A 14,221-nucleotide genomic window follows, 5' to 3' on the forward strand; every position below is an offset into this window, starting at 1 on the left:
AAATATTATTTTTTCATGAAAATTTTCCCTTTTGTCTTGTTAGGAATATCTTTAATCTTCATTTATCCAAATGCCAACTTAGAGAGAAAAGAACTCAGTCATTTAAGAGGTTATTGATTGTATCTACAAATATCTGAATGAAACAAAAAAGAAAACTATAAAAGTTTTGCTGCCATCATAGCATACAGAATTATATGTGGGAGAGCATACAGTTTTCCCCCGATCAGTTGGCGAGGGGAAACCTTTGCGTTTATGTGATTTTTTTTCTTCAGTTATCAGGAAATGAGTGATGGAAAAAATGCAAGTTCTCAAGACTACTTTATCCTGCTGGGTTTTTCTAATTGGCCTCATCTGGAACTGATTCTCTTTGTGGTTATCTTGATGTTCTACTTGACGACACTGACAGGCAACCTATTCATCATCATTCTGTCACACCTGGACACCCATCTCCACACTCCCATGTACTTCTTCCTCTCAAACCTCTCTTTTCTGGATCTCTGCTACACCACCAGCTCCATCCCTCAGTTACTGGTCAACCTCTGGGGCCCAGAGAAGACCATCTCTTATGCTGGTTGCATGGTTCAACTCTATTTTGTTCTTGCACTGGGCACCACAGAATGTGTCCTGCTGGTGGTGATGTCCTATGACCCTTATGCGGCTGTTTGCAGACCCCTGCAATACACCGTCCTCATGCACCCTCGTTTCTGTCACCTGTTGGCTGTGGCTTCTTGGGTAAGTGGCTTTCTTGACTCAGCACTTCATTCCTCTCTTACCTTCTGGGTACCCTTGTGTGGACATCGCCGAGTGGACCACTTCTTCTGTGAAGTTCCAGCACTGCTGCAACTGTCATGTGCTGATACGCATGCTAACAAGCTGACCCTACTGGTCATGAGCTCCTTTTTTGTATTCATACCACTCCTTCTGATTCTCAGTTCCTATGGAGCCATTGCCCAGGTTGTGCTGAAGATGCGGTCCACAGCTGGACTCCAGAAACTCTTTGGGACATGTGGAGCCCATCTTACAGTTGTGGCTCTCTTTTTCATCCCAGCCATATGCATATATCTCCAGCCACCATCAGAAAATTCTCAAGACCAAGGCAAATTCATTGCCCTTTTTTACACTGTTGTAACACCTAGTCTGAACCCTCTAATCTATACTCTCAGAAATAAAGACATAAGAGGGGCAGTAAAGAGACAAATGGGCTGGGAGTGGGGGTTGTAACAGAGGAATCACTTGTCCTGCAATTTTGTTCAACTGATCTTGTTCATCTGGGAGGGTGATTTCCCTGCTTCTTTGAGATTTAGTTTTGATCTACAACCCTCCTAACCTAGAAGAGTCCAGACCCAAATTTGTTGCTCTTTCTTTAGGCTAATTCAGAAATATTTTCCATAAGCAGCCTTTTTGATTAGTACCACTTTAGTCTTTATAAATTTCATATTCATTTCCACAGCTATTAGGAAATGGGGTTTTAACATAATTTAATGTGTATGTGTGTAATTGTGAGATTATTTCAAGTATTTGAAATATTTAAAAAATATTATAACATATAAAGTAATATGCTGATTTGTAAACTGGGCATTACTACCTATGAAATGGAAGGGGAGAATAAAGGGAGCATTATAGCAAAAACTTAGGGTATTATAGTTGAACAGGCCCTAAATTTAGCTAAAGACTCTCTCACAGCAAATGCAAAATGGCAAACATGATGAGAAGCATCACTTATTATGTGTTAAAATCATATGACAATCTTTGTCTGAAACACACTTTTTTCAAGATACTAAATTCCATGAGTAATTGGCTCTATATACTTGTCACATTGAACAGCATAAAAAATATATGTTCAAACTAGTCATTCGTTCACCCATTTATTTATTACCCATCCATCCATCCATCCATCCATCCATCCATCCATCCATCCATCCATTCATTCACTCTCTTAGCTAAATCTTATTGTCTACTCTTCCCCAGATTCTGGTTTTTTTTTTTGGTAACATACATGAATAGAACACATTCTTTGTCTGAGTGGAATTCATTCTCTAGTGGGAACATGGTAATGTAATAGCAAAGGTGAAGTATTTATACATGATTCAATTCGTTGTTGAGCTCAACGCTAATAAATCAAGGTAGCTTTTTAAAATATAAAATATAACAAGAAGTTTGGTCATAAATCTTGGAAAAAAAAGACTGGTTGGTAATTCCTGTAGGAAGATAATGCTATTAAATGAAACAAAACTAATAAAAAATAGAGTATGTGTTTTAATTGCTTTAGTTGGTTTAGCTAATTACATGTGGAAGATATCTTAAACTTGTTTTAATCATTATTGTTCTTCACTGGGCAGTAATTTTTAAAAATGCAGATAGGAAAATTGATCCATATCTTTATTTTTAATTAAAAAATTTATTTAGGTATATCACTCATTCCTGAACATACTTAAACAATAAGTGTATTATAATAGATGTGTACTTACAAACCAAACTTACACAACATCATACAGGGCTCTCATACCTCATCCTACCACAAATCCTTGCATTGTTGTTAAGTATTTTTAACTGTGATTAAAGAGCATCCTCAGAATGTTACTACTAACCAAGGTATTTTTCCTCAAACCCACTCTATTAATTTTATTTTTTGGATCATTTATACATGAACATACTAAACAGTAAGTATATTAAAAGTTATAAACTTACAAAGCAAACATGCATAACTTCATACAGGGGTCCCATACATCAACCCTCCAACAACATCTTGCATTGTCATGAGACATTTGTTACAAATTGTGAAAGCATATTGTCAAAAGCTTACTACTAATTATAATCCTCATATTACATTTGGTGTATATTCCCTATTCCTATTTTTTAAATATATTTTTATGGCAAAGTTGTAAGCTAACAAAACAATCCTGCACACTTGCAGAATTCCCAAAAAACACCCCTATATCAACACACTACACCAGTCTTACAGTTTGATAATAAGATTGGTGAGTAATAGCTAAGAGAGACTCAAATTATACAGCAGAGTAGATTTCTCACATCCTCTTTTTCAAAGCAGTTGGAAGCAGAAAAATAGTGGGAATAACATCTAAGATTGTGATTTACAGACTGCTACATAATGAACACTATAAACAGGGAATGATTAGATTAAGTAATATTAGTATCTAATATCTGAAGCAGATAGAACTACGCTCTGAAAATCACTTGATGCATCCAATGGATGTCTTAATAAATTACCTTGATAAATTACCAATAAAAGCAATTGATTGGTTCATCTTAGTTTATTTTGCTTTTAAACTTGCTCTAATAAGAATATTTCCCATAAGTAAAAATGTTTTATAAAAATAAACTTGCATTTGACATTTTTACAAAAAAATAAATGTATTTTCTTATAAGGAATATATATGAATAAGTGATTTGTTATGCAGGTCACTCCCACCATCTCTACGTGAAACAAATCTAGTTTGTATTTTACGCTTTAAAGGAGAAGATATTTTCATTTGAAAGTAATAAGCTAACATGCAGCCATAGAGACCAAAGTATGATTTATTTTAAAGTAGTACAAAAGTCACAACTTTTGTAGCTGAAATCCAGGTATTAGTTATAGTTTTGTATCTTTTTAAACAGCTATATGTAATTGATCCAAATACTATTAAATAGATGAGAAAATGTGGTGGTTTGAAGCTGTATGTATCCCAGACATGTTCTTAAGTATAATCCATTCCTTTGGGTGTTAGCCTATGGAAAGAAGGAGCTTTTAACGAGGCTACTTCATTCAGTTAAGGTGTATATGGTTCAGGCCAACCAGGATGGGTCTTAATCCTTTTACTAGAGTCCTTTATAACTGGACTGAATTCAGACATGAGAGAGAAAACCACAGGAAACTAGAGATTGAAACCAATGGAGGAGAAGGGAGAGACCAGGAGGCGCTGCCATGAGCTTTGCCTTGGGACAGCAGAGCCCAGGATCACCAGCAGCTGCCCCAGAACGCTGGTCTTTGGAAAGAAAGCACTGGCTTGAGGATGCCTTGATTTGGGCTTTCTTTTAGCCTCAAATCTGTAAGTCAGTAAACTCCCATTGTTTAAACCAAACCATTTCATGGTATTTGCTGATCATCCTAGAAAACTAAAACACAAAACTAAGACAGAAAATAATCTCCAGAATTTCCCCAATTCCTGGGTGTAATACTATTACTTGGCTGCCCTTCTTGGATTCTTTGTCTCTGTTGATTTGTTCCCCTTCTTCCACCTTCTCCATCTCCACAGATATGGGAACTAGGGTAGGATGCAGGCTGATGTCCTTGAACCCAGCTCCCAAGAAGGACCCACATACATTACCTAATTCTTCTTGAATAATGTGGCCCACAATGAAGGAATGCTATTTCCTGTGACAAAAGCTTGACAAGACATGAAAACAGATTCCTCCTGCCAACAAAGAAATCTTACTATTTGGGAGATCTCATGTATTAAGTCACCCTTTCACCATGTAAATGGATTTAATATTTTTGTCAGACTCATTGAACTACGAGATACGTATAATACAATCTACCAGTTTTAAGTGTATAGTTCAATGAGTTGACAAACGTGTCAATATGCAAACCAATAATCATGATATAGAATATTTTCATGATTTCCAAAAGTATTTTTTCAGAACCTTTATTACAGTTATAGATATATTTTTCAGAAACTTTTGTTATAGGTATATTTATATATTTTTCAGAATCTTTTATTAGTTATATATATATTAAGAACCTTTATTACAGTTGTATTTTTCTAACCCTTTTATTAGTTATATATTTTATCAAAACTTCCTTTATACTTTTTCAGAACCTTTTATTAAAGTTATATACATTTTAGAACATTTTATTACAGTCATTTTTTTTCAGAACCTTTTATTATAGGTATATATTTTTTGAACCTATTATTACAGTTTTTTCTGAACCTTTTATTACAGTCATTATATATATCTTTTAGAACCTTTTATTATAGTTTTTTTCAGAATGTTTTATTTCATCTTGTGTCCCTTTATTGTCAATTCTCTCCCTCGACCAGTAACATCAGACAACCATTAATTCACTGTCATTATAGTTATGCTTTTCTAGAATTTCATGTAAATGCAGTTATACAGTGTGTAAATTTTGAATCTCACTTCTTTCACCTTGCATGGCTTTTTTCTTTGGAAATTTATGATGTCATTGTATGTATCATAGCTCATTCATTTTTACTGTTGATTAAAATTCCACTGTATCAATATATCACAATTTATCCATTTACCTGATGGTGGACTTTTAGGGATACTTTGATATTTTGGCTATTATAAATATTGCTGCTTTGAAAATTAGTATGCAAGTACTTATGTGGGCAGGAATTTTCATTTAATTTGGGTAAATATGCAGGAATGCGAGTGATATATCATAAGCTAATTATGCTTATCTTTATAAGAAACTGCTAATATGTTTTCAAAGTGGCTGTGCTTTTTGCATTCCGAACAGCAGTGTAGAGAGTTTCAATTGCCCCACATTCTTCCTAACACTTAGTGTTGTTGATCTTTATACTTTTACTCCTTTGAGTATGTTTCTGCTTATGTCTTACTGTGCTTTTAATTTGCATTCCTTAATACTTGGTGATTTTGACCATCTTTTCATGTGTTTTTCATGTGCTTCATATGTCATAGTTTGTGAATTTACTCTGAAATATGTTGCCTACTTTTATTGGGTCATCTGCCTTCTCATAATTGAGTGTTAGGTGTTATTTTATATGTCCTGGACTCAAGTTCTTGGTCAGATAAATGTTTCATGTTTTTCACCTCATCTGGAACATGCCTTTTGCTTTATTAAGTGCCTTACATTAAGCAAATTTTTAACTTTAATGAAAAACAATATATTGTTTCTACAAAAAAAGGGACTTGCTAGGATTTTGATTGGGATTGCACTGAATTTACAGACCAACCTGGAAAGAACGGACATCTTGGCAATATTGAATCTTTTGATTCAGGAACATGGTGCATATCTCCACTTATTTACATCTTAATTTACATCAGATGTGTTCCAAGGTGAATATCTTCATTTATTTATATCTTCATTTATTTATATCTTAATTTATCTCAGAAGTATTCCTTAAAAAGGGGAGAAAACACATTATTCTCCATCTTTTCTTTTTGTAATTGAGGAAGATTAATTTTTCATGTTTTCACTCATATACAACCCAAAAGATGTCTCCTACAAGCCATTGGCATTCTGACTTTTATCTCTGAATCATAGAGCCAGATTAATCCAATGATCAATTTAAATAAATAATTGATTCTTGCAAACCTGACCTTGTAGAATCTAACCCATATGCAAACAGAGGCTTCTTAGTAATCAGGCAATGCTTTAGAAGGCATTCTAAATGTCATTTAGATAATGGCATTATTTCTTTATATACCCTTCTAATTTCATCTATTCCTTTTACCACTATGGTTAATATTCATCCTGACGAAAAGAATGAGCAGCTTCTACCAGCTTCTCAGTAGCATTCTGTCCGATCCTATCTTAAACCCAAATAAAATCATATGGCATCATATTTTATACCCTTGGTGTGTGTTCTCATCCTTCGAACATGTCATTTTTAAAAAAAACAATGTGTGAAGATGAAAGGAATGGGGAAAGAAGGCAACACATCTATCAGTAAAGACCAATTTCCAGAACTCAGCTCAAGCAGAAGCTCTATTCATGATGCTTTAATAGCTTATCATCTCCTCTATTTTACTTTTATCTCAAAAAAATCTCAAACAAAACACTCCATCTACGGGAAGCCTACAGAGGTCCATTACTGTCATGTGCCTCTTTTGAGCCCTCTGAACTTATTTCTTATGGTCTAGATAACATTACAATTAAGATGTTTTGCATTGGTTTTATGTCTCTGAGGGTGAATATGGACTCTGAAAATTACAAGTCAGAGTCCATATGTCTTCTAAAAAGTACCCTGAGAGTTATGTATTTTCAGTGTATTTCATCTCTCAAGCATGTTGGAGATGAGGGTGCAGTGGGAGCCAAGGCCTTCTACTTTAGAAATATTTTGCTGTGATGATATCATGTTATACCATCCATGTTTACCCCAAGTGGTCAAAGTCAGTATAAAGACAACAGATTTTCAGCTCTGGAGGGCCCTTCTTATGGTCAAAAACCCCTCAGCAAACTAGAAGCTCTAAGAGCCTCTTACCGCCACCTCTAAAGCCCCAAATAACATTGGTGGGCCAGTATCACACATGGATTTGGGTCAAAGCAACTTCACAGAATTCCTAACATGAAACCAACATTTCCCCCAGGCAAGGATGGAGGCTAAGTTCACTACAGCACCAGCCTCTTCTTTAGCCTTTAATTTTCCCTCTATTACATACACATGTTTCTCAATTTTTTTCCACTTTATCTTAGCTTAGTCCAGTGTATCTTCATTATAACATGCTCAATTATCTCTTCCTGTTGTGACTTAGGAGTGTGGGTTTATGGGCACAAATATGTGATCCAGGTAACCATAGAATCTAGCTCTGGTTTTGAGCTCAGTTATATCAGTTTCTGCTTTTCTATTGGCCTCAGACTCACATTTCCTATATCTATTTTTTTTTGTCTCATTTATTTTTTTAATGATACATTAAAAAAATATGAGGTCCCCTTTTCCCTGTCCTCAGCAACTACTGTGGCCACTTTCTCCACCTCGATGCTAAAATGTCTTCCATTACTCATTACAATAGTTTTATAGTGGGATATAGGTAAGTCCACTCTAATACATATTTTATTCCTCCATTCTGTGGACCCTGAGTTGGTGATGTCCTTTCCACTTCTAGATCAAGAGGGGGCCAAGATTCCACATGGATGATGGATGTAATTCCTTTGCTTACAGTTGATTCCCTGGTATGGTGGTTGACCATCTTCACCTCTCTGTTAACCAACCTGGGTAAGACCAACAAACCAGAGAACAGGAGTTGCCACTCTGCTGAGGCTCAGGGCCCAGCTGGCACATAGGCAGTCTAGAAATTCAAGTCTCCTGAATATGGACTATCCCTAGTGCCAACCACAGATTCAGTAAAAGTGACAGAAGAGGCATCTGTAGAAAAGTCACATCTGAGTCCAGCTCCATTACACTCTGGAGCAAAAATTCCAAAACAGGGCCCTCTGACATGGTGCAGAGCTCCAAATCCATCTGCCATGACTATATACCTTGTGGATCTCTGTAGCCTTCAGGAGAACCAGTACCTAGGGGTGTATCTACTTTGGCTTTTTTGGGGTACTGCTGAGGTGTCTATAAGTGTGACCCCTCTGATGACCTCCCAACTCTTTTCAGAAGACTCAACCATATCAACTCATTTGTCTTTGCCATTTCCCCCTTTTATTCAAGGTCAAAGAGCAGTTTTTAACACTTGATCCAACATGCAGGCTGAGATATTCTGCTGGTTCTGAGTTGACCCTTTTATTTGAGGTCTCTTTCTAGTTGCTTCCCCAGTTAGTGATTAGTAGTAATCCCTCAGTGCCAGGGAAGCTCATCCTCGGGAGTCATGTCCCACATTGAGGGGAAGGTAATGCATTTACATATTGAGTTTGGCATAGAGAGTGGCCACATTTAAGCAACATGGAAGCTCATAGGAGGTAACTCTTAGGCACACTACAGCTCTAGACTTAGTTCATATTTCAGGGACACAGGCCCCTAAGCATAGTCATCAGTATCAAGCACTCATTATTGGACCATCCTTGCTTGTTGATCTTTGCCATTGCCCTTGGGGGATTATTGTTGTTCCACTGGGGAATGTGGCAGAGCTCCCCTGGGTGGGAACTCAACACTCCCTCAGTTGACTTTTGTAACTCTAACTGCTATAAAAATACCCAACATATATCCTAACATATTTATATTCCCTATATACATGCCCTGGAGATCTCCCCCCCACCCATGTGCCCCTCATCAATAACACCCCACACAAGAGTCCCTCCCCTGCTATAGCTGAACCTCTCTGTGTTCCAAAACTTCTTCAACAATGAATCCTAATATATTGCCAAATTCAATTAATAAGAAATTGAAATATAGTGATGGGTTTAAAGTTTAGAAGTAGAATACTTTGTAGTTTAGAAATACTAAAATAAAGTAAAAATAAATTGGTATATTAATAAAATGAGAAATATTATAAAGCTTTGTTTCTAACATTTTGCCTTTCATCACTGTAATAGGTGTTGCCCTGTATGTAAAGTGGCAAGGCACTTTCAGTTCTTCCTCAGTGTCTACATCCTTTCCTTTTTTTTAATTTTTAATTTTGTCTTTGAAAATGTTTTAGATCACAGTAATTCACATACACAATATAGGGGACTTCCAGATATCCAACATCAAACCCTTTTCCCCTTTCCCCAGCAATGATCTCATTACATGTTCATGTTATATTTGCTGCAGCTGATGTACAAATTTTGAAACATGGCTATCAAACATGGTTCCATTTTGGTTTACATTATTGTTTATATTTTAGACTCTATAAATTTCTAAATTTTTAGTTTCCTTATGATTTACATTATAGTTTACATTTTAGTTTATAGACTTTTTTACACTTTAGATGTAAGTTCACATGTCCATCATTGCATGATCTTGTGGAGCACTTCCATTGCCCCCCAGTTTCCCTGCTTCCATCCATGCTATACCTCTCTACGCCTTCCTTCAGGGCACACTATGACACTCAATCTTTGCTACTTGAGGAACCAGATTCACAGATACTGCAACAATGCTGAAGGCTTGAAATACTAGACTGCCCTAATTGGGAGCCAGCGATCCTCTCAAGAGTCGCAATTCCCTCTCTTTGGGAACATCAGGTCTCGGCAGGATGTGGGTTCACCTTCACACTCATTGTATGGGTCTCCACACAATGATATAACACACTATGACAAAATGAGCACTCACATGCTCCCTAGAAGCTTGCCCCTGTACCAGATGCCGCCCCCCTTAAACACCTTAAAAATGTGATCCTTCCTTATTAGATTTTCTAAAACGTTTTCTCAACAGTATAGTTTCAACCATATACCTGACATTCTCTCATATTCAGTGGTTTCCCCCAGCCCTTCCCCCCAATTCTTTCAGTCATCTGACCCATCCTCCAAACCCTGGCTCCCCACAAACCCACAAATCCCCATCCAAAGGCATCATTATGCCCCCATCTTATCCTTTCCCTGTACAAATACTTATCTCCAGCTTGCCATAGACTTCACCCTTGTAGGTGTCAGCTCACAACCTTCCTCTCCACCCCAAATGCCTTGAAGCCTATCTTGCAGTCTTTAGTTCTCTGAGACAGCTCAGTTTGCTTGTTTCATATCAGAGAGGTCATGTAGCATTTGTCCTTCAATGCCTGGCTTGCTTCACTCAACATAAGGACCTCAAGATTCTTCCATGTTATCACATGTGTTTTACTGTATTCCTTTTTATAGGTAAGTAGCATTCCATTGTATGTATATACCACATTTTATTTATCCATTCATCCGTTGATGGGCATTTGGGTCGATTCAAACTTTTGACAATAGTGAACAATGCTGCTATGAACACTGGTGTACATATATAGGTTTGTGTTCTTATTTTCATATCTTCTGGGTATATACCCAGCAGTGGAATTGCTGGGTTATATGGTAAATCTATAGCTAACTTTTTGAGAAACTGCCAAACAGTCCTCCATCACCGGATCCTTCTGCATTCCCACCAGCAGTAGATGAGTGTTCCCATTCCTCCACATCCTCTCCAGCACTTGTAGTCTTCTGTTTCTTGATAGCTACCAGTCTTATGGGAGTAAGATGGTATCTCCTTGTAGTTTGGTTTCCATTTCTCTAATAGCTAGTAGTGATTTTGAGCATTTTTTCATGTGCTTTTTAGCCATTTGTATTTCTTCTTTGGAGAAGTGTCTGTTCAAATCTTTTCCCCATTTTTTAAATGGGTTGTTTGTCTTTTTATTTTCAAGATATAGGAGTTCTTTATTTATGCAGGATATAAGTCTCCTATCAGATATATGGTTACCAGACATTTTCTCCCATTGTGTAGGCTCTCTTTTCACTTTCATGTCAAACTCTTTTGAGGTGCAAAAGGCTTTAATTTTGAGGAAGTCCCATTTATCTATTTGTTCTTTTGCTGTTCGTGCTTTGCGTATGAAGTTCATGAAGTCATTTCCTATTACAAGGTCCTGTAGATGCTTCTCTACATTGCTTTCCAAGGTCTTTATTGTCTTGGCTCTTACATTTAGGTCTTTGATCCATCTTGAGTTGATTTTTATATAAGGTATGGGATGGTAATTCTTTTTTCCTTCTGTTGCATATGGATATCCAATTCTCTAGACACTGTTTGTTGAAGAGACCATTCTCTCCCAGTTGAGTGGGCTTGGTGGCCTTGTCAAATATCAGATGATGTACATATGAGGATCTATATCAGAACTCTCAATTCGGTTCCATTTGTCAGTGTGTCTATCCTTGTGCCAATACTATGCCGTTTTCACTACTGTAGCTTTGTAGTATGTTTTGAAGTCAGGTAGTGTGATTCCGCCAATTTCATTTTTCTTTTTCAATATGTCTTTGCCTATTTGAGGCCTCTTTCCTTTCCAAATAAATTTCATAGTTAGTTTTTCTAGTCCGTTAAAAAATGCCGTGTTGATTTTTATTGGATTGCATTGAACCTGTAGATCAGTTTTGGTGCAATAGACATCTTAATAATATTTAGTCTTCCTATCCATGAGCAGGGAATATTATTCCATTTATTTAGGTCTTCTTAGATTTCCTTGAACAGTGTTGTGTAGTTTTCTGTGTATAAGTTTTGTTTTTTTGGTTACATTTATTCCTAGGTATTTTTTTTTTTAAATTTACTATTGTGAATGGTATTAGTTTTTTGATTTCCTCCTCAGATTGCTCATCATTGGTGTATAGAAATGCTACTGATTTTCGAGGATTGATCTTATACCCTGTGACTTTACTGAACTCATTTATGAATTCTAGAAGCTTTGTTGTAGACTTCTCAGGGTTTTCTCTGTATAGAATCATGTCATCTGCCATAGTGAAATTTTTACTTCTTCCTGTCCTATTTGGATTCCTTTTATATCTGGATCTTGCCTCAGTGCTCAAGCAAGTACTTCTAACACAATGTTAAATAGAAGGGGTGATAGTGGGCATCTTTGTCTTGTTACTGATCTTAGAGGGAAAGATTTTAGGATTTCACCATTGTAAATGATGTTAGCTGTGGGTTTTTCATATATACCCTTTATTATGTTCAGAAAGTTTACTTCTATTCCTATCTTTTGCAGTGCTTTTATCAAGAAAGGGTGCTGTATTTTGGCAAATGCTTTTACTCCATCTATAGATATGATCATGTTTTTTTCCTTCAGTTTATTTATGTGGTGTAATACATTAATTGATATTTGTTATGTTGAATCATCCTTGCATACCAGGAATCAAGCCCACTTGGTTGTGGTGTATACTATGTTTAATGTGTTGTTGAATACAATTAACAAGGATTTTGTTGAGGATTTTCACATCTAGGTTCATTAGAGAGATTGGTCTGTAATTTTCCTTTCTTGTGGTGTCTTTTTTTGGCTTTGGTATTAGGGTAATGTTGGCATCATAAAATGAATTAGGCAATGTTCCTTCTACTTCAATTTTTTTGGAAGAATTTAAGCAAAATTGGTGTTCTTTCTTTCCAGAGTGCTTGGTAGAATTCACTTGTGAAGCCATCTGGCCAGGGTTCTTCTTGGTTGAGAATTGTTTAATGACTGATTCCATCTCTTTACTTGTGGATTGGTTTGTTGAGATCATCAATTTCTCCTTTTGTCAATGTAGGCTGCTTATGTGTTTCTAGCAATTTGCCATTTCCTCTGAATTGTCTTCCTTGCTGGAATATAGTTTTCCAAATATCCTCTTATGATAGTCTTTATTTCAGTGACATCAGTGGTGATATCACCCTTCTTATTTCTTATTTTGTGTATTTGCATCTTCTCTCTTTTTTTCTTTGTTAGTCTAGCTAAGGGTTTGTCAATTTTATTGATCTTCTCAAAGAACCAGCTCTTTGTTTTGTTTATTTTTTTGAGTGCTTTCCTATTTTCTATTTCATTTATTTCTCTTCTGATCTTTGTTATTTCTTTCTTTTTCTTCCTTTGGGTTTATTTTTTTACTAATTCATCCAATTTTTCAGTTAGTTCTTCAATTTTAGCTCTTTCTTCTTTTTTAATATATGAATTTATGGCTATAAGTTTCCCTCTCATTACTGCTTTTGCTGCATCCCATAAGTCTTGATATGTTGTGTTATCATTTTCATTAGTTTCAAGGTAGTTATTGATTTCTGTTGAGATTTCCTCCTTGACCCACTGCTTTTCTAAGAGTATGTTGTTTAACTTCCATATCTTGGCACCAAATCTGGGCCTCTGGCCCTTGCAGATTTCCAGCTTCATTCCACTGTGGTCAGAGAAATTATTTAGTATGATTTCGATATTTCTGAATTCATTGAGACTTTGTGGCCTAGCATGTGGTCTATCTTGTAGAATGATCCATGAGCAGTTGAGAAAAAAGTGTATCCTGCAGTACTTTGTGTAATGTTTGTGTATGTCTATTAAGTCCAGATTCTCTAATATATTGTTCAAAGTCTTTGTTTCTTTATTGATTCTCTTTTGAGATGTTCTGTTCAATGGTGATAGTGGTGTGTTAAATTCCCCCAGCATATTTGTAAAGGCATCTATTTCTTCACATAGTTTCTCCAGTGTTTGCCTCACATATTTGGAGGCCCCCTTGTTAGGGGCATAAATGTTTATGACTGTTCTTTCTTCTTGAAAGATTATCCCTTTCACAAATATGTATTGTCCATCTTTGTCTTTCACAACAGTTTTGCATTTAAAGTCTTTTGCCTGATATTAATATAGCTACACCTGCCCTTTTTTGTATGTTGTTTGCCTGTAAGATTGTTTTCCTGCTGTTTACTTTCAATCTTCTTAAATCCCTGGGTCTAAGATAAGTTTCTTGTAGAAAACATATAGATGGGTCATATTTCCTTATCCAATCTTCTAATCTGTGTCTCTTAACAGGTGAGTTATTACTTTCAAGGAATTACTTATATTAGCCATATTTTCTTTGGATTTGTGTTTGTCTTATGTTGTTTGATTCCCCCCTCTTTTTGTAGTTTTAGTTGTTCTTACACTCTCCTCCAACTCTGTCTCTCTTGTTTTTTTCTTTCCTCCTGCAGAACTCCCTTTAGTATTTCTTGAAGAGCAG

General features: G+C 36.1%; 1 protein-coding gene across 1 annotated transcript; it reads left to right on the forward strand.

The window, feature by feature from the left end:
• The first annotated feature begins 282 nt into the window (after positions 1 to 282).
• Positions 283 to 1,221, forward strand: LOC101441524 (olfactory receptor 2J3-like). The gene has a single exon (XM_004468792.2). It carries the CDS (start codon positions 283 to 285, stop codon positions 1,219 to 1,221), a length of 939 nt encoding a protein of 312 aa, XP_004468849.2.
• The last annotated feature ends 13,000 nt before the right edge of the window (positions 1,222 to 14,221 follow it).

The sequence above is a fragment of the Dasypus novemcinctus genome, chromosome 22, assembly GCF_030445035.2.
Source record: "Dasypus novemcinctus isolate mDasNov1 chromosome 22, mDasNov1.1.hap2, whole genome shotgun sequence".
NCBI lineage: Eukaryota > Metazoa > Chordata > Mammalia > Cingulata > Dasypodidae > Dasypus > Dasypus novemcinctus.

What these genes read in the sequence shown, in the direction of transcription:
- LOC101441524 (XM_004468792.2), top strand. Translation starts at nt 283, where the DNA reads ATGAGTGATGGAAAAAATGCAAGTTCTCAAGACTACTTTATCCTGCTG.